The sequence below is a fragment of the Stegastes partitus genome, unplaced genomic scaffold (genome assembly GCF_000690725.1).
Source record: "Stegastes partitus isolate 25-593 unplaced genomic scaffold, Stegastes_partitus-1.0.2 Scaffold371, whole genome shotgun sequence".
Classification (NCBI taxonomy): domain Eukaryota; kingdom Metazoa; phylum Chordata; class Actinopteri; family Pomacentridae; genus Stegastes; species Stegastes partitus.
Genome location: NW_007578102.1, coordinates 235,339 through 255,443, shown reverse-complemented (window position 1 = coordinate 255,443; position 20,105 = coordinate 235,339). Strand labels below are relative to the sequence as shown.

The following is a 20,105-nucleotide window of genomic DNA, read 5'->3' as shown; positions in this document are numbered from 1 at the left end:
GCTTTAATCAAGCACTAAAAAGAGCAGCACATCCTCATATTTTTCAAATCCGTACCCGTCAAATGTTTGACATCTCGCTGGATAAATGAAACAACACCCTCCCGCTGTTACTATGCAATCACACACAATGCTGCTCTCTCCGCCCACATGTTTTGCGGTATAATCGTCGGCAGAATACAACAGCTCGAGGGTCATTATCTGCGAGTTCTGGGACGTGTAGGCAATCGCTAACAAAAGGAGACGTAATCAGAACAGACTGAAGTAAAATTGATACACCGCAAAGTCGCACAGCGGATTAAAGACGTGGGCTGAGTGTCTGAGGATGGTTTAAAAACAAAAAATACAAATAAAAATGTGTGCTGCTCTGCAGTTTGCTGCGAGGTGCTGAGGAAATGGGACTGAGGAAAGCGGTGAAGCCCGAGTTTGGTGGAGGAACACGAAGCTTCTCCTGTGAGGAGGACTACATCTACGAGAACATCGAGAGCGAGCTGTGCTTCTTCACCTCACAGGTCGGTGTCTCACACATGTGCATCATCTCAGTTTTATTTCTGCTCAGTCATCTCTGATTTGCCTGAATTTTTTATTGCACAAAATGTGGATGTTTAAAAAGATGTTTGTAAAGTTTATAGACTTACATTTAAAATACTTTCCAAGATTACCGGTCGACCCATTTTCAGTACTCAGTGCTCATAAATCGAATGTTTAGATGACAGTATCTCAGGAACTGTTCAAGATCAATGCCTGAAATCTTTTCTGGTATTTCTCATCATGTCATTACTTTAGAATCTGCAACGTTAAGATCAAATGATTTCAGTTAATCTTGAGTTAAAATATGAGGAAAAAGTGAAACTGTCATGAAAAGGTCCCATCTTTTAACACACATTAACAAAAACAATGAGTTATCTGGTAAAAGTTGTGCCAAAAAAACAAAATATTGGTCGATAGTCTAGTTTAATAATATCCATAGTTTGTCCACAGTTTAAAAAGAAAAAAGTTCCAAGTAAATCAGAAATGATTGAGTCAACTTATGATGTGAGATGAAACAACCCACAGGTAGATGTGAGTCTCTCTGATAATCAATCCTCTACCTCTTGTTTGCTGCAGGAGAGGCAGAGCATCATTAAGTACTGGCTGGACAATCTACGTGCCAAACATGGGGAGGTGCTTCATAATATCAGCTTCCTGGAGGGCCAGCCAATCAGTAAGCTGCATCCTTTGTCAGTACAGTGGAACTAAATGCTGAGATATCTACCAAACAGAAGGCACATCATCTCTGACAGGCTTTAGAAATAATCATTTATTTTGGTTTGTGATGGCTGTGAGTCAAAACATTTAACTTTCTCTTTACAGTTCTGTACAAATGTCCCAGACTGTCATTGTGTTTGTTGTTTAGAAAACCTTTAACTACTTTACATGTGCATTCCTCAGCCTCTGTGTCAAGATGCAACCAGAATATACATAAAGTTGTCCTCAGATGTATTCATACCCTCACATTAAAGAAGGAAACATAACATCAGTCACTGAAATGAGCTGAAATCGACAAAAGTAATAATAAATAAAGATGAAAATCGTGACGTTGCTTTTGAATTGTGGTTCAACAGAAATATTAAAAAACAAGCAAACCAGCCTGATGGGACCCGTGAACTAATATCTAGCTGAACAACCCTTTGAGCCAATCACTGCCATCAGGTGTTTCTGTAACTCTCAGTCAGACTTCTGCACCTGTTGACAGGTGTTCTGGACCACTGCTCATCAGCAAAGGCCTCTCATTGGTCCACTGCTCATCAGCAAAGGCCTCTCATTGGTCCACTGCTCATCAGCAAAGGCCTCTCATTGATCCAGGACAGTTTGTTGTTGTTGTTGTTGTTTTTTTTATTATTCTTGTCAACCACAATTCAAAAGCAACGTCTAATTTCACTAAATTATAATTTAGCAAATTTTTATTTATTATTATTTTCTTCAGTTTGTCATTATTTGAGTGACTGTTGTGAATTTTGCCTTTTCTTTATTGGAAGAGGATGAATTTATTTGAGGATGACTAATTTCCAATCAGACTCTTTCTAAGACGATGAATCAGAATTGGTCTGTACTTTCCAGCATTCCTTTGATTCGAGCAGAAAAGCAGCCCGACCCACTCCAGACCCTCCACCACGTCTCACTTTCTCGTACCTATCTGACTCTTCCTCTCACATAATGACTAGACCTGGTCTTCACTCCAGCCTTTGTGAGCTTCTGCATATTTCAGCCCTTTAGCCTCGTTCCATAAATGTTTTCTTGGCTGCCACCGTTCCACAGAGGCCATTTCTAATCAAACTTCTCGGCACCGTAGAAGGATCAATTTGGCCTCCAGATGAAGCTGCCAGATGCTGAGCAAGTTCTTTGTGAGACTTCTTCCAGTTTTTCAAAGGAGAAACTTCTAATCAGACACTCACAGTTTTCTTGGCCTTCTGCTCCTTTTGTGTCCTTCCTGTCTCTCTCCAGGTTGTTATTAAAGAGGAATGTGGAGCAGTGGACAACATGTCTGATGATTTGGTTTTGATAGAGACCTCGCTGAAGACAAATTGTGATTCTGTTTTTTTGACTGGAATGTCGTGATTGAGACGTCGCCTTTTATCGTAGCAAGCTTCCAGCTCTGACACTGTATGTGTTTAATACTCAGCAGCACCACAAAACACGGATGAAGACATAACGATAAGAGTCATACAACCGTAACAAAAGGCAGCTCAAACCTTGAATAATTAGTGCAATGATTGTTGTACTGTCGGCCCAAAAGAGTTCAAGACATGTTGAGTGCAGAAGGAGGTCACACTAAGCCTGCAGAAGACGTTTTGTTCTCGGTTGTTTGCGTTTTTCAGGCTGTTTCCTGTATATTCTGGCTGTATCTTAACACAAAGACTGAGAAATGCAACGAACCCACTGGTGACCCGAGGCTTTTACTGCCTACTCTTCATCTATCTGTGCTCTTCTCTCTAACAAATCGGATTCAGTTCAGTGTGTTTTGATCTTTGCTTCACTCTCTGCAGTCCCGGAGCTGAGCGCGAGAGGTGTGATCCAGCAGGTGTTTCCTCTCCATGAGCAGCGGATCCTCAGTCAGCTGATGAAGTCTTGGGTTCAGGCTGTTTGTGAGAAACAGCCTTTAGGTCAGTAGATCAAAGCACGTCAGCAGGACCACAACCACAACACGCAAAGTTCCTCTGACACACGTTGAATCACCAGCTTGTGAATCTCTGTTCATACATTCTGTTCTCTGACATATTCAATATGACAATATGTAAATCTCTCTTATTTATTTTAATTTGTGTCGTCTCTGATGTATCCAGATGATATCTGCGACTACTTCGGGGTGAAGATCGCCATGTATTTTGCCTGGCTGGGTTTCTACACCACGTCTATGTTGTATCCTGCTGTGATCGGCTTTGTGCTTTGGATGCTCACAGAGTCGGATCAGGTGAGTGGAAACCCACACTTCAGTCGTCAGTTGGAAAACTGTGTCACCTGACCGTAGTCAAACATGTGTCGTGTTTGTGTTTCGGGCGTCTCAGACGAGCCGTGACATCTGCTGCGTGGTGTTTGCTCTGTTCAACGTGGTGTGGGCCACTCTGTTCCTGGAGCGCTGGAAGAGGAGGGGCGCTGAGCTGGCCTACAAGTGGGGAACGCTGGACACGCCCGCCGAATCCCTGGAGGAGCCACGGCCTCAGTTCAGGGTGAGAAAAGAACTACAGCTCTGAGGTTTTCTTTCCTCTCCTCTTTCATGCTGTCTCTCACTTTCTCTCCTTGTTTTCAGGGAGTGAAGCGCTGCAGCCCCATCACGGGATGCGAGGAGTTCTACTACCCTCCATGGCGGAGGCGAGTGTTCAGGTGGCTGGTCAGCCTGCCCATCTGCATCCTCTGTCTCTGTTTTGTCTTCCTGGTCATGCTCATCTGCTTTGAGCTGCAGGTCAGTCTGCATGGATGTAGCAGGAGAAGGTTTGACAGTAAAAAGCATCTGACTGTGCATCTCTTTAGTTTAAATTGCTTTCATTGAAGCAGTAAGCTTGTTAAAGTTCTTCTACAGCTGCGTCAAGCAACCACAGACAATACAAGTGATGGATAATTAGGAAAAATGCAAAAGCAGGCAGTCGCTCTGTGTTGTTCTCACCGCTGCTTTCATGTGACTTGTAAAAAGCTGTATTTGTGTCTCTGCAGGAGTTTGTGATGGGGATCAAGGAAATGCCTCGGCTGGCTCGCTTCATCCCCAAAATCATGCTCGCTATCACTGTGACTGCATGCGACGAGGTGTATAGGAAAATCGCCTGCTGGCTCAATGACATGGGTGAGAGTCAAGCTTGTGGCCTGATCCTGATCTACACTCAGAGCAGAGCGTCTCTTACTGGAGATAATCTGAAGGAAATTGCGTTCGATTGCTCAGGCTTCTTTGTGGATCTTTAGTAATCTCCTCTAAACTCTGATTAATCAATGATTTTAATTTTACAGTGTGCTACTTTCTTTGAGAGGTAAATTAAGAGATGACTTATGTTGTGTTTCCACAGAAAACTATAGACTCCAGAGTGCCTATGAGAAAAATCTCATCATCAAAATGGTTCTTGTAAGTGTCTGCTTTGATTTCACAGCATCTAACCCAGCAGCATGAAACACAACATTTCTCTTCACACAGTTTTCTTTCTCTTGCAGTTTCAGTTTGTAAATTCTTATCTCAGCCTTTTTTACATTGGATTCTACCTCAAAGACATGGAGCGCCTGAAAGAGGTAAGAGACGGCTTCATCGTTTGTTTGTGCCGTTCTTCTTGCTTCCCAGATGTGTTGTAGGCGCCTCCCTGCCATCCTTAAACGCTCTGCTCTCTCTGCTTACATGCATCGATTTAAACACCCGTTCATCCACACATCCGTCCGTCTGTCCGTTCGTGGAAGATGCTGCTGGTGTTGTCTCTGTTGCGGAGTCTGCAGCGGCAGGTCCGGGTCAATCTGCTGCCCTCCCTCATCCTCAAGATCCAGATGTTTATGGTCTCTGTCCCCTGGTTCTTCAGGGCTTTACTCAGGTCCAAAGTATGATCCCTGTCGGTTCTGTCTAGGTGGAAGGTCCATTTTTGACCTCCGTCGTTTCTTTGCATGCTGCATTGCGACCAGACCATCAACAGCCAGCCTGACTTGTAGAAGAACATCCTCGGGTTTGCCTATTGATCGTCTGGTGATAGCTTTCAGCTCCAAATTGGAAATTTTCCTCCTTTCATTTGAATCATTACTACATGGCTATAGCGCTTTTTTTCTCCGGAGCTCTTCTCTGTAGCTGTTAGAGGATAATCTGTGATCGTTTAAATTATGGATTTTCTTTTATATGTGACTGACTGAAACCTCACAACGCATCCTTCCATCCCTCTCCCGCTGGGCCACCTCATAAGGATCTGTCCTGGTTCAGACCATTTTTCTTTAATATGGGGATGTGCAATCAGTATGGATTTTTTGTTTTGGCCTTTTTCCTTCCGTGCAGTTTGTGTGAATTGTTCTTCCGATGCAGCTCTCACCGCTCGTACCTCAAAAGTCTCACTGTCTGTCAGTTTCCATTACGCCCTCAGCCGGAGCGCCGCCTCACTGAGCTTGTCACGATCCGTTAACGTCACCGGACTTCAGAGTTGTCCTCGGTCAGCACGGCTCAGCTTCGTTAAAAATTTGGCAAAGTCCATTTTCCTTTTGCTAAGTGCTCTCAGTAGAGCCGCCACACCAGAGTAAAGCATACTGTAAGCAGACATGACCCTTCTTGTTTCCAACTGATTAGAGAGGAATTGAGTTAAAAGAAAGCTGACTAAAACATGCGAAGACCTTTCATCAACTCTTCAGTTAACTTTTAATTCACTCTTACGTGACTAAAATAAAAAAAAAAAAAAGAAAACATGAGGTGCTGCCAGCTTGACTGTGACAGTATGACTCAGATGTACCTGTGCCGACGGCTTCAGGAGGTAGCGGTGGGAGAACAGCATCTCCTTTTCTGATCGCTGCCATCATTGACTGATAATAACACTGTGTCCATGTCCTGTCAGGAATCCGTTGCGGTTTTGTGTTTGCATTTTGTGCTGCGGCCAGCGGCTCCAGCGAACAGCGTTGTGCATCAGCATTGTGTTAATTGGAGACGATTGCTTTAATATCGAAGCCAGTAAAGGATTCTCTGTGATGCTGCAGTTCTTGAAAACGTCTGTCCTCTGGGTGTATGTGTGTGAAAATATAATTAGTGCCTGGGTGTGAGTGTGAAAAGACAATTCTGGTTTGATCCACCTTTATTTCTGTTTTCACGTCCAGCAGCTTTGATATCAGTTTGTTTTACTGGTGAAAGTTGTTGCTGAGAAACCAGCGGGGAAAGAAACACAAGTAGTTGGATAACAGTGTCGTAGTTAAACCGATTTAACTAAACAGAAAGTTAGCTCAGCCTCGAGGGTTTACGTAACCCTGCACTGCCCGGAACATGTGCATTTGTTAGGTTTGGTAGGTCAAAGTTTAAACAAGAACTCTGCAAACTTACAGCTAGACTGATCATTTCCTGTGTTTTTTTCAAGTACAGTACGTTTTGCTGTCCTGAGTATTTGTTAAAACTAATATAAAAGTCTGACTGTTGACTGACTACAGTGTTATCATGAATGGTAATGAAGGCCAGAACCATGACAGTAAATCCAAGTTGTAATAAACTGTAGTTATCCTTTAAGGTGCGATTCTGTACTTCCTCATATGTATGATTTGCATTTGTTCCCCACAGTGGGCATTAGCTAAAGGCTTTACGTTGTCATTAGTCATCGGCTTCACTGCTTCAAATGCCATTGAAATGTGATTTTAAAGGTAATAACCCGAGTAAATCAGAAGGAGCATAAACTGTGACTGCACTGCTCCTGGCCACTGACGTATGAAATTTTTAATGCATAGGGAACTGTTCCGCTGCACTTTACTTCCTTATTTGATTTGCTTGTGGATATAGTACGCATACATAATAGTCTTTTGATTGATTCAATGCGTTTTTTCCCCTCGAGGGTGTATCCTCCTGCTCTCTCAGCTCGTGATTACGTCCTCTGTTCTGTTTACTGATCCTCTTGCTTGCATTTCAGGCTATTTGCATTTTTCTGGGTTGCTTTGTCAAACACTCTGACAAGTTCCTGTTGTGTTCCCTTGGCGCTGTAACTGATTTCCGCTGTCTTTGTCAGATGCTGGCCACTCTGCTCATCATACGCCAGTTCCTTCAAAATGTGAAGGAGGTGCTGCAGCCTTACCTGTACGAGCGCCACAAGCTGGGGGAGTTAACGCTGAGAGCCGTGTGGGACCTGCTGCTCTCGGTGCTGCTAAAATATGCCCGACTGGCAGCTGGAAAAGCCCAGGCCTCTCCCACTGACCAGGCCATGCCGGGACCTGGACTGAGGGGTACCAGGCCCGGAGTGGGGCAGCCGGAAAGAAGGTCACAGTCATTATTCAAACTCAACATCAGCTCAAAAGTAATACAGTGAAAGAAAACACGCTGCTACTACAGACTAGTGAAGAAGGTGAAATGAACAATTTAGAGAAACTGACGCTTTGTTTTACAATCAGCGTGATGAATAATAACAATTATGTGTTTAGTTGTCATTCACACCAACACTCACAGCATTAGTCACCACCAGCAGACCTGCCAGAGTTTAAATAGAAAGTCACTGTATCTTCCTCTGCCAGCGTCGGCTCGCTGCACGCAGCTATGATTCATGCCTGTCGGACGTTGAGTAAACACACCGACGGAACACCACTGCAGGCGGTTAACATGCAGGGTTTGTCTGACGTCTATCTGCCCCTTCGTCTCCTCTCAGGGAGAAGAAGTGTTTGAACGGGGGATGTGGAGTGCCTGATGAGGAGGAGGGAGGTGAGAGGGACGAGGCTGACAGCGGGAGGTTCAGCGAAGGAGAGACGGAGGAGGAAAGTTTGATCGACTGCGGTTTGAAGCTGAGGAAAGTCAGCTTCATAGAGAAGGTACGGTGACGTGTGTTCATGTGCTGCAGAGCTTTGATCACTTCTTAGCAATTGTTGCTGTTTGTCTTCTTCTGATCGTGCTGGAGGATGCTGCTGATCGGTGTTGTTGTTGTTCAGGTGGACAGAAGGCCGGCCTGCGCCGGGCCCCCCATGGACAACAGCTTCCTGGAGGAGGGGAGCCCCACGATGGTGGAAAAAGGAATGGACCCTGCATCTGTGTTTGAAATGTGTGATGATGACGATGATAATGGCATCCATGATGTGAAGGACTCAGCAGGAGGCGGGACTGAGGGAGTTAACGCTGCCGCCGCTGCTGCTGCTGCTGCCGCCGCCGCTGCTGCCGGCAGCGCTGCATCGCTGCCTTCTGGCTCTGAGAGCAGCACATCACTGCGTCACAGAAGAAGAGGCCGGAGCGCAGAGAGACTGGAGGCCAAAACGAAAAGGGAATCATGGATGGATCCTCCTGAGGAGAGAGAGAGCACCACACTGACTCAGGCCGAGATGGAGAGCTGCATGCAGACATATGCTGTAAGAGGAACTTTATGTTAATCCAACCTGTACACTCTGCACAGGATTTAAAGGATGTCTCTTTGCAGTATTTGAATCCATTCAGGATAAGTTCCAGTTCTCCTGTTTGTCTATTATGGTAGACTGTCATGGTAGCAGTTTGTCCATCACCTCGGTCGTAGGGATTTGTGAAGCCTTAAAAATTGTGATTCATTAGTTCTAGGAGTGTGAAACTCTCACAACTTCCCCCCCCCCCCCAAAAAAACAACTTCAGTTTAACAAAATCCTCTCAAACCCTCGTCCTTGAGCTTGTAAGCAAGTATCCAGCTGCAGCATGTTTATTGTTCAGTGGCAGCCAAAGAACAAGACATCTGTATGACTGTTCTGTTTGTTTTTACAATTCAACAACATGCAAACTACCATCTCTGATTTGCTCCGACTTCTCAACATGTGTTTGAGATGATTGATTTGATTGTTAAATTTAAGTTCTTTATACAACAGAAGAGAATTTAAATACTTTATAGGGGAAATTCTGTAGCATTAATAAAGTGTAAATGTAAAACCTATATATTTATGAAACTACTGGAGACTCATGCTCTGTACCCACCGTGCATAGAAGACATGACGCCCAGGTAGACTGTGTTCTCAGGTAGATTCCAGTTTCTGATAATTGAAGGCAGAAACCAGCTGTGCTCTCGGTGGGTCATTCTTCTGATTCTTGTTTCAGGTTTCATGTGAAGCACTGCAACATGAATCCTACAGCATCCCTCCGCCTACACAGTGACATGACCTTCACAAGTGTCCTGAATGTGATGTGAATAGCACTAGATTATGTTCCAGAAGACTATTAATGGCTATATGACAGCTACAGAGAGCCAAAAATATCTTTCTGTTATTAGGCACCATTGATTTAATCTGCAGAAAGTCCGTCTCGTCTTCTAGCAGCCAGGTAGCAGCATTCAGACGTTGTTAGATGTGATGTTTTCTGGTTTGTCTCCTTGTAGGACACCTTCCAGGACTACCAAGAGATGTTTGTCCAGTTTGGCTACGTGGTGCTCTTCTCCTCTGCCTTTCCTCTGGCTGCCATGTGTGCTCTCATCAACAACATCATTGAGATCCGCAGTGATGCCTTTAAGCTCTGCACTGGTCTGCAGAGGCCTTTTGGAGTCCGAGTAGAGAGCATCGGCCAGTGGCAGGTCAGAAATACACTCTGTGGAGGTTAACACGGGGACAGGATGTTTTGGTCTTGGCTGTAAATTCTTTCACCTACAGACAGGGACAGTGTATATATATATATATATATATACTCTAGTGATGCAGACTTACGCTGTGCAGATGTAAAAAGACAGGAGTTTAAATCAGGGCAGCACTAACATGAACTGTGGTATGCAGCGATGCCATTTACGTAATCAGTTACCAAACTCTGGCTGAAGTAACACAGCAGAATTTAACTTTTCATATGTTCACGTCAGAAAGAGCAAAGCTAGAAGCTGTTCTGTTTTCTCCTTCACAGACTGCGATGGAAGCCATGGGCCTGATTGCCATCATCGTGAATTGTTACCTGATTGGTCAGTGCGGTCAGCTGCAGCGCCTCTTTCCGTGGCTCAGCCCCGAGATGGCCATCATCTCCATCGTCATCCTCGAGGTAGCAGCGCTCGCTCCCGCTAGTCAGTCTGAAGTGCTTAGAGCAGAGCTTTTTTTCAAACTTTCTCTGGGCACCAGCATTTTTAAAATCACCCCTTCTTGTGACCCAGCACAAAGTGTATGCTAATCAGAAAGCGTGCCAGCTGCTGCGCTCGGCCACTGCTGTGTGTGACTTCTCTGCCTCCAGAAACTTTAAGGGGTTTGTGGCAGAATCTACACAAACCACATCTTCAAATATAACACATTGTGGTGCAAGAGATTAGAAACGTAGAGAAAGGTTAGAGATGGTTGAACAATACAGATTTCACATACTATGTACACAGTATGTGCTGATAGACCAGAACCGAGCCTTCTTGCTCCGATGCTTTCGGGGGAATTGGTAAGTGCTGACCAGACTAAATGTGTCATGCAGCAACTTATTCGAGACAAGGTGTTCAAACTGACGATTGTTTCAGTCCTTTGGAAGAGCACGGACACATCATTTAAAGCCATTTCTGTGTTGCTCCCAGTGCTTGTAACACATTTAGACACCGGTTCTGTCGGCTGCCTATATTCAGAAACAGGTAAACAGCCCGCAGCTCTGTCTTGGCCTGATAAAGAAGTCAGGCCCATCAGAAGGACGGTGTTACTGCCCGAATGTTGCACAACAATTACTGAACCTAACCCCACTTTTCAACTATTCTGGGACACTTTGCCCCAGTTCTGATAATACACTACATGTTCATTCATATTTTTCGGATTATGTGATGAAGTGTTTTCCTCTACTTTCTTACCGGTCCGTCTGTTTGCAGCACTTTGCTATCCTCCTGAAGTACGTCATCCATGTGGCTATTCCTGACATTCCTACGTGGGTCCGAGAAGAGATGGCTAAACTGGACTATCAGCGCAGGGAGGCCTTTAAGGTAAAGGATGAGGCCACATTAGACAAAATAAGTGTGTCGTGGTTCGTGTTGAAGAAGTTTTGAGGCACTTAGAAGAAGTCCTTAAAGACTGCCTCTTTAACTTCACCCTGCACACACGCTTTACTGCAGCACTGCAGCTTTCTTTTTTTAGTTTTGTGCTTTAAACTTATTGCAATATTGCATCAACAAAGCCGTGTTGCAATAAGAGCAATCAGCTAAACTGCACAACATAGAAAACAAACGAGCTTGTAGTGGCCCCCTGCAGAACTATTGCAGGATTCTTCCTGTAGTAAGGGATTTGTTGGATGGGTAGCACTGCAGTATTGTGATAGTTAGCTGGGCTTGTGCTGATTCTGGTGAACACATTGTGGGACTGTTTGCTTTCCCCTGCAGAAGCACGAGCGTCAGGCGCAGCAGCATTACCAGCAGCTGCAGAGGAGGAAGAGGGAGGAGGAAGAGAGGCAGCGGCAGGCGGAGCATATGGCCCGCAGAGAGAGGGAGCGGGACGACAGCAAAGGTGACTCCTCCGGGGATCACCACCACGACAAGAGTCACGGCAGCAAGTCACGCTCCGGAGGCGGAGGAGGGGGCAGCGGGTCGGACAAGCCCAAGAGGCCCAGCTCCCTGCTGGCCAATAATAACGTGATGAAGCTGAAACAGATCATCCCGCTGCAGAGTAAGTTCTCCTCAGGCGGTGCACGCTCCCCTCAGTCGCCCACTGGCAGCGAGCCCAAACTGCCCGGGTTCCTGAGCTTCAAGTTCCTCAAGTCACCTGAGAATAAGAAGGAAGGCGCTGCGGCTTCTGTGGCCGCCGCCACGGCCACTAACGCCACAGCGACAGCATCGTCGTCATCATCATCCTCATTATCAGGTAGCAGCTCTCAGGAGCGTTCTCAGTCACCCAGCAAAGCCTTCAACCCTGGGAAACTGTTTAACTTTGGGAAGTCTGAGGGAGGAACGTGTGTGAACGGGGCTCCGCTGCCCAGATCCGGAGAAGGATCATCATCACAGTCATCAGAGAGACAACCCTCCAGGTCTGACTTGAATGGCGTTCCAGACGAGATCCCCTCGCCTGGAGGGGAAGGGTCCGAGAACGGTCATTCGACAGACTTGGAGCCAGCCGGTTCTAAAATCTAGTGGCTCCAGAGAGAAAAAAACAAACTTGTCTTTGGTTACATCTCCACCGAAGAGGTGATGTGTTTACTGTGAGGAACGGCCTGACCTACCTTCTGTGCTGTCACAGGCCATGTGTAGAAGTACTTGAAGCAGAGAGAGGCGAAGATGAAACTGATGAGAGATGACTGCTGTTTTGGTTTGCTTTTTTCGCTGACAGACAAAAAACAGGCTTTGTAAGAAAGACGTAAGCCCTTCTATCATGACCGAAAAAACACACACACACACTCCCTCACACACACACACACACACACACCGACACACACACAAACATACAAATTCTTCCTTGTCTGCAATACATAAAGAAATGCATGAGCTGCGTTTCTAATATTTTTAAGCCTTTAAAGCAGAGAGCTGTGTTTCTTGATTTCTTCTAGTCAGAAATTGTAAGCATCTCGGTGGCCTCGCATCAGGACGTAACGGCCTGTTGTGGACGACAGAGATTTAAAAAACTTACACGGTGGTATGAAAGGATTACCGATTGTACATCAAATAACTACTGAGAGTGTTTTTTAGGTGTCACGACACAAGTGATCATTAGATATCTGTCTCATTTTTACCTGTGAGGAATTCTTGGGCCCTTCACTTTTGTACTGAAGTGGAAAAATGGAAAAGCAATATCAGTCAGTGTTTTAATAATTCTTATCAAGATCCCCTCCTGAATAATCACCCGATATATCACCAGCTTTATTTTCAAAGCAGAGGTGATATCTGAGCTTTGTACACTTCCTCCCATCCTGTGGCAAAAAAACAACCTGATTTGTTAAAGAGCTTAGTAAGTCCAGTTATCAGTGTCATTATTTCTCCCAAGAAAGCGAAATGGAGGCAAGAAAAGAAGCAAAAAATAAATAAATAAAGAAGCAGATGAAGGTGATTTTGAGAAAATGGAGCATGGATGCCTGTTGCGTGCTGTTCTCCATCCGAGCCCGTAGAGCACCTTGTAAACACAGATGGTGCTTCTCTCCACACACTCCAACCCAGACTTGGCAAATGAACATCGAGTTAAAGACGTAACGTTTGCACTAAACCCTGCATAGAAACGCAGAGAGAGCCGACACCAGCCTGCCTCATCGCATTATGCAACAGCTGGATTTTATTTTGTCCCTGTTTCTACGTGGTGTACGTCTCTCACCTGAAAATATGGGATTTCAGAACATTCAGACGAGCCTCTGTTTTGTTTCGTATCTTCATTTTGCTTTGATACGCACCGTTTTGCAGATGATGGATAAATTCCTTTTTTTTTTTATAACCTAAGCAGTATTTTTCAGGATTTACTGTAAAACCCAAGATGCACAGTACTCTACAAACGCTTTAGGCACTAAAAGAATACGAGGATGCGTTCAATAACAGTCATTAACTTCATACAAAAGTGCAAAGGCCATACCGTCTATTGCACGATAACGTGTTTCTTTCTTTGTGTCGTTGGAGTTGTTCGTTTGAAACTAATCAGACGTTTCCATAAAGAATAAGAACGTAAACAAAGCGTCTAAAACGTTTGCACAGTACTGTATGGTCTGGTTTAAAAAAAACCTTTAAGTAATCAAGCCCATCATCGCACCATTTAACCGGTGTTTCACTTCTGCAGGGTCTCCAGAGGGTGGTGCCAGTTCACCTGCACAGAAAAAATTCCCTTGTTTGGATTCATGATTGTGTTTCCTCCCCAACATCTGTCACTAGTCATCAGTGTTCAGGCAGCAGAACTGTCCGGCTGCAGCTTAGAAAGGGAAACGCATTAGATTAGGTTCACAGTGACGAGTTGTAGAGGCCATTGCACTGTACTGTAGGCTGAGAGACAGAAACATTAACTATGCATTTCCACACGCTCACCTCCAGCAAAGGATTCTGGCAATAACACTGAGCTGAAGTTGACTTGTAATACAACATAAAATCTAAACCTCCACTGCGTCGTCCCCATCTAGACTCTATGCATCTTTTCTTTGTGTCCCCCTCACTGTTGGTGTCAGCTCCCTCCATTAAAATGTAAAGAATCTGCCCTGATCCCCAATTAAAACGACAGGTTTTTGTTGCTGCTTTCATGTGTCAGATTTTTAAGTGTAGACCATGTTTCAGTCTCACCCGCCTAAAACACAAAAAAAAGACAAAAAATGTACTTCCACAGTCGGGCAAAAAGATCTTATCGATATTAAATGCAATACGGAAACAGACAGGACGTCGGTTTGTGTGGTCCCGGTTATCATTTTACTGCATTATGTTCTTTTTTTAAAATATTTGGAGGCCACTGTTCATTATAAATGTAAAATGAGAAGTGCAAGGCTGAGAGAAATCTTATATCTCTGTGTGTCATTCTCAGTTAAAGGGAAACGGACCAGCAGAGAGCAGGATGGTAGCCGAGAACGGTTTAATGAAACCTATCGGATTTCAGGGATGAATGACGTCATGATGCAATAGAGTCCATTCATCATCGTTTGTGTGGAGAGGATGTGACTAACAGGAGAAGGCCGAGATCAGGGCACAGTGAAGAGGAGGTTTGGGTCTCAGTGTGAGCCTCATTCAGGTAAAGTTATCAGCTTCATAGAGTAGACATGGATAGCATAAAACCAACTCATCACTTCTTTCAACCTTGCACTCTTAGCTGCAGCAAAACATCTGGCACGCTGTTCTTATGGAGGTCTTTAAATCAGCATTAATCGAGGTAAAAGTAACAGATTTTGGTTTCGCTGAAAACTTCATCCCACACCAGGAGCGACAGCAGCACCACCGTTTTATCGAGCCAAGCGCAGGCATCCCCTCGTGACAGCCGAGGCTCCTCACACGTCTCCAAATTCACTATCAAAGCAACTGTGGTTTGTTTCAAGAGTTCGGGCTTAACTTCAGCGTACAAGAATTATCAGTCCAATGTGAAATCAGTGGGAAAGGACTGAATGGATTTAGTAAATGTACTGTGTTCTGGATTTTAAGTGTGGATGTGAAGAGGTGAGATTCTCACCAGAGCTACATTAAAACCTGACCCTAACCTCAAAATTGAGACACTTTCATGGAAGCCTCACTTACAGAACATCATACGCTCTTCCAATGTACCACTGTACAAAAAAAAAAAAGATCTTTTAAAGGAAAATACTGGGAAATGGGATTATTTATTTCTTTTAATTTATTTTGTCATATTTTTGTAAGACCTGAAAAATAGTTAATAAAACTATTTCAAATGCATTTCCTGTGTTGTGACCAGCTTGTTCCTGCAGAACCGTCACTGTGCATCACGTTCACTCCCTCGCGTTACCTTCAGCATCAGGATGTATTTTAAGCACCACATGACAAAAAAAGCCCAGTTTCAATCCAGTTTTATTTGAGCAAAGCTAAAAAGAACATATCTGATCTAACACACATGAGATGGGGGCAAGGCTTAGGGTGTCCTCGAACAGTCTATCTGAGCAGAAGCGGAACGTGGATTTGAAAAACGAGGGGGGTATTTACACTGTCAGTAGGAAGATGACTGACCACACCGTCGACCCACGTTGCAGCATCGACTGATAAAAGAACAGGAAGGACAGGAGGCTTCAGTGTGACTCTGCTGGGCAGTGATAAGAACGTTTAAAAAAAAGAAGCTTTATTCAGTGTTGCACAGTATATGACACCAATACAAACTGAATGTCAGGAACAAGGCAGGATGGCGACTGCACGTTGCTGTGCATGCTTATTGTGCATTCTATGGCTGAAAGTATAACACCCCTTTAAACCCCCCTGTGTTCCTCTAAGCCAGCTCACAGACGAGAACCATCCAGGGCTGTCACGAAGACAAGGCGAACAGCACAGCTAACCTGGGCCCTGAGCTGGGGGAGCAAAAGGGTCCGAACCACGATGACGAGTTGTAAGGCCTCTAGGCTAATACCTTCCACAGTCACGCAAGAGAACGCCACGACCCCAACACCCCATCAGTTGTATTACTGGTCCAGGAATATAACACCCAGCTGTGAAAACATCAACATGCAAGGCGAGATAACGTCCACTGGGCGTCGGGGCTCTCCTCTTTACTTTCACAAGGGTCATGTTGTATTGTATCCATGGGCATGTATTATTTTACAAAAAGGCAGACACAAAGATACTCCATTGGATAAACTAATTCTGGTACTGGTAATTATTTACACATAATGCGCTCTTTTCCCTTTTCCCAACATTACTATAGATGTTGTTCTTCACCATCTGTGCTGTTACCAAATTGTGCAACTGAAAAATGCAGTCTTGCAATTTAAATTTTCTTATTTTAGCCATTTTAGCCATAACTTTTTCCTCTCCATGTCTTTTACATCTTTCGGTGAACGAACAGCTAAAACTCAGAAAGTCCCATTCTTACCCGCCTCGGTCAGCCAGAAGGTGGCGCTAGATGTTAAAATACTCCTCAGACACACCAACACAACATGTTTCCTACGATCACAAGTCCCAGAATAGAATGCGGATATGAATATTCACCATAAACACACATCTAAGGGGTATTCTGGAAGAGTTGCTTCTACTTTGTGCTGTTCTTCACAGTGCATTCCTGGTTCTGTTGATTCAAACAGTGTGGAGAAATGTTGCAATGCCCCCATGTGGTTGCAAAGTGGGCAGTGAAACTGAGAGGGTGGGCACTGTGGCTGGCAGGAAGCTCATTGCCAATACATAAACAATAATATTTATAATAAAATTAAAACAGTAACAAAATGTTCACACGAATCAGAACAGACTCTCCAGCTGACAGAAGGCTACACAAGTCATGTACCAGTTATGTTTTTAAGAGTAGTGTCTGACTTCATCTGTCAAGTCTGTTTCTCATCTTAAATCTACTCACGTTTTCACCTGTCCACTCACCTCACACACACACACAGTACAACACACGACACACACTCACAGCTCAGCATGCACACACACATATACATGAACTACACAGGGAATGGCCAACATCACTACAACACAACGCTCCTCTGACAGCTGTGTTCTGTCAGTAAATAACAGAATCACTGCTGCTTACATCATTTTCATGCACATGATCTTTACACCATAATGGCTGCTTTGTCGATGGAAATTCCCCGAACTCTCTATGGATGACCTCATGTCATGCCAGGAAAGGCGTGCTGCCATCGTGTAGATCGTGTAGACCTAAGTAAGAAGTCCTTACTTAGGTCGGATTATCCTTTGTTTTTGTTGGCTATACCCTGCATATGCAAACACACACACCCACACTCTCTCACAAGCACACACACACACACACACTTATGAGTCTTCATTCATCTCTTGGCTGTCTGTCCTGGCGATCTTCCTCGGGGGTGCTGGGCTGTCGCCCTCACCTTGTTCCTGTTCCCTCTTCTTTGCTGCATTCTGTTTGACATAAAGAATTAAACAGGAGTCAAAAAAAATCACAGAATTCCTTTTCAGTAAGAACTCAGTCACTGCACCAAGGACCAAGTCATTGTGTTGTGACACTTGTGATCAGCTGAGACCTAAATGAGACTCCAACTACAAAGACTAGTTACTGTCAATAAATGAAGGCAAACTTAGAACATTTCCTCTGATGAACTGCTCACCTTTTTGTCCCACTGCTGATGAAGGTAACGCAGGAGGATGTTGGTTTTCTCCGTTACAATAACTGTTGGCAAACACAACCAGCATATTACTGACAGATTACGTTTAACAGTGATCAGCTTAGAGCACCAGATGAGCTTTGCTTAATAAGCATTCAGTGAAAACATGTCAATGACAAACCACAACAAAGGCTTTTGTTAATGAACCTGTAGTGTAAATGTAAGATGCACATTTGTGCTGCACTCACTCTGTTCAGACGGGTATTCACGTGTTGGAAGGTACACAGAGGGTCTGCGATTCTGCACAACAGACCAGAAAGAGGTTATAGATTTTAGTTGTTCCTCCTCCTTTGTGCATTTTAATATGTAGAATTCAGTTAAGAAGCAAACGCAGCACATTTAATAGTGCCCATGTGTCCTGTCTTGATTATGCCCAAATATGTTAAACAACCATTTATCATCCTGTCCACAGTGGATAATAAATATGATTAGAGGCTACTTACAGATGCTTTACAGACAGAGTCTGCATGAAACCTGCTGAAGTTGCTCTTATTGTAGACGGGCAGTCCTTTCAAGAAATCGGCCTGTGGGGAGAAAGGGATGTTATAATGAGACTGAGCTCTGCTTTGTCTTTTCTTTCATCTCACTAGAGGTGCCTCCAGGAGGGGACAAAGGCCACCTCTGAAGTCTCACTGGCCACCCCAGCTCTGATAGGTCAAGTTCATTCCCTGAGACTCCAACGTCCAAGTTCCAGCCAATGCAGCCACATTCGGCTGAGCATCCCGTCCATGAACATCAAAGAGAGCGCAAAGGACACAGATTGCCTTTAGCTTTCCTGACACATACAAGCAGATCTAAAGGCATTAAGAGGAGCTTCTGGCTGTTCGCAGGCGTCTTTCCTCTGAGTTTATTAAATACCTGCAGCATCAGAATTGATCTGAATGTCTCCAAAGAGCGAGAGAGCTGCACGCATTAACTTCATTAATTGTCCATAACTATGAATAATCCCAGACATGGAGGATCGATCAGGATCTAACGATAAACAACACTGAACTTTGCCTCGGACAGGTGAGCCGTCACATACGCTCAGTTGCTTTTACAAGGCAGAGTTTTCCATTTCACTGCAGTATTTGTGCAGCTGTGACATTAACATGGATGTGTTTGAGGATGTGACCTCTCTAATCTGGACCATAACGTGAAAACCACGGCAGCTGGAAGCCAAATAACAATGAAGACACATTTTATGGCACAATTGGCTGTTAGACTATTAGACATGGACAGAATCCTTCATGTTAAAATCACAAGCCTCTTATCTTCTGGGCTAATTTGAAAGGTTTTCACACAACTAACCCAGACATGCTTGTGTTAGTCTACGTGCTTGGATATATTGGAGATATTGTTCTGTTAAAAGCAAAACCAATCTGTATGTGATTCTACAGTTCTGTCAGCTCAGCTAGATTCGGCACTATGACAGCATAATTGAATTTGTGAAATGGAGTTTTGGTGTTTGGGTGCCACCCCGAGATCTTCTGTGGCCCCATCTGGCCACCAAATGAAACCTGAACGCGTCCCGACACTTTACATTTAAAATCATCCTCATCTGTCTGTCTCCCTTCACATAGGTTCTACTTTCAGTCAGCAGAATGTTGTTATTGATGAGAAGAATGTCGTCCAGCAGTAATAAATGACCAGCTGATGTTAGTGTCCACAGCTCTCCATCCAGATGTGAGCTGGGTGCAGGTGAGTCCTGCCAGTGCTGGGCGTTCCCTCATCCCAGCAGCCCTGAACACTGACAGGCCTGCTGCTCTCCCTGTAACCTCCCCACTAACCTCCACACTGGCTGTGATACCAGACGGACTACAGCAAGTGGTTTCAAATGAACAAGACGGAGCCGAGCAGCTCCAGAGCTCAGCTCGATGCCGGCTCGGCCTCTGGACATGAATGCCAGCAGGAGGAGCAGGTGTGGCTAACAGCTAGCTCCTTGTTACCCACCCTCAGCTAGCTCGCCATTGACATATGCCCTCTGAGGAGTGCAGAACAGCTCGAACTAACGTTACAAGCGCGGCGTGTGATGAGTACCTTCTCCATGATGACGGTAGAAATCTCCAACGTCGAAACGCCGACTTGTGGCTCGGTGGCTCTGTTGTGCTGCTCGTGATGGCCGCGCTAGCTTGCTGGCTAGTTAACCGAGACAGCTGCCGTATCCGGTCCTCTTGGCGAAGAAAACAGCGACCTTCATACACAAGCTGTCGATTCCATTCTATAGCTCAGTGCCCATGAAAACAAAGCCCAAACTACACTCCTAAAAAAACATTACCCGAGTTGTCACTGCATGAGTTCGCAAAGCTAGTTTCAGTCTTCGGCTAGCATGATGGCTGGATGGTGGCGATGCTTCCGT

At 44.7% G+C, this 20,105-nt stretch overlaps 2 protein-coding genes across 2 annotated transcripts in view; one reads left to right on the top strand and one right to left on the bottom strand.

The window, feature by feature from the left end:
* Positions 1-15,367, top strand: part of ano8b (anoctamin 8b) — a 42,470-nt gene extending 27,103 nt beyond the window's left edge. Inside the window, exons 4-20 of the mRNA XM_008284759.1 lie at positions 371-509; positions 1,105-1,201; positions 3,024-3,140; positions 3,321-3,448; positions 3,543-3,704; positions 3,785-3,937; positions 4,186-4,312; positions 4,530-4,585; positions 4,672-4,746; positions 4,909-5,043; positions 7,179-7,426; positions 7,809-7,968; positions 8,086-8,496; positions 9,480-9,671; positions 9,989-10,120; positions 10,911-11,021; positions 11,415-15,367. Coding sequence (XP_008282981.1) covers positions 371-509; positions 1,105-1,201; positions 3,024-3,140; positions 3,321-3,448; positions 3,543-3,704; positions 3,785-3,937; positions 4,186-4,312; positions 4,530-4,585; positions 4,672-4,746; positions 4,909-5,043; positions 7,179-7,426; positions 7,809-7,968; positions 8,086-8,496; positions 9,480-9,671; positions 9,989-10,120; positions 10,911-11,021; positions 11,415-12,158 — 3,187 coding nt within the window. The 3' untranslated portion in view covers positions 12,159-15,367. The remainder of the gene's footprint in view (positions 1-370; positions 510-1,104; positions 1,202-3,023; positions 3,141-3,320; positions 3,449-3,542; positions 3,705-3,784; positions 3,938-4,185; positions 4,313-4,529; positions 4,586-4,671; positions 4,747-4,908; positions 5,044-7,178; positions 7,427-7,808; positions 7,969-8,085; positions 8,497-9,479; positions 9,672-9,988; positions 10,121-10,910; positions 11,022-11,414) is intronic.
* A 109-nt stretch (positions 15,368-15,476) lies between these two features.
* dda1 (DET1 and DDB1 associated 1) lies at positions 15,477-20,105 on the bottom strand. The gene is made up of 5 exons (XM_008284758.1): positions 19,787-20,105; positions 18,211-18,291; positions 17,956-18,007; positions 17,711-17,772; positions 15,477-17,504 (listed from the first exon to the last, which is right to left on the bottom strand). The coding sequence occupies exons 1-5, from the start codon at positions 19,793-19,795 to the stop codon at positions 17,400-17,402; spliced, it is 309 nt and encodes a 102-aa protein (XP_008282980.1). The 5' UTR covers positions 19,796-20,105; the 3' UTR covers positions 15,477-17,399.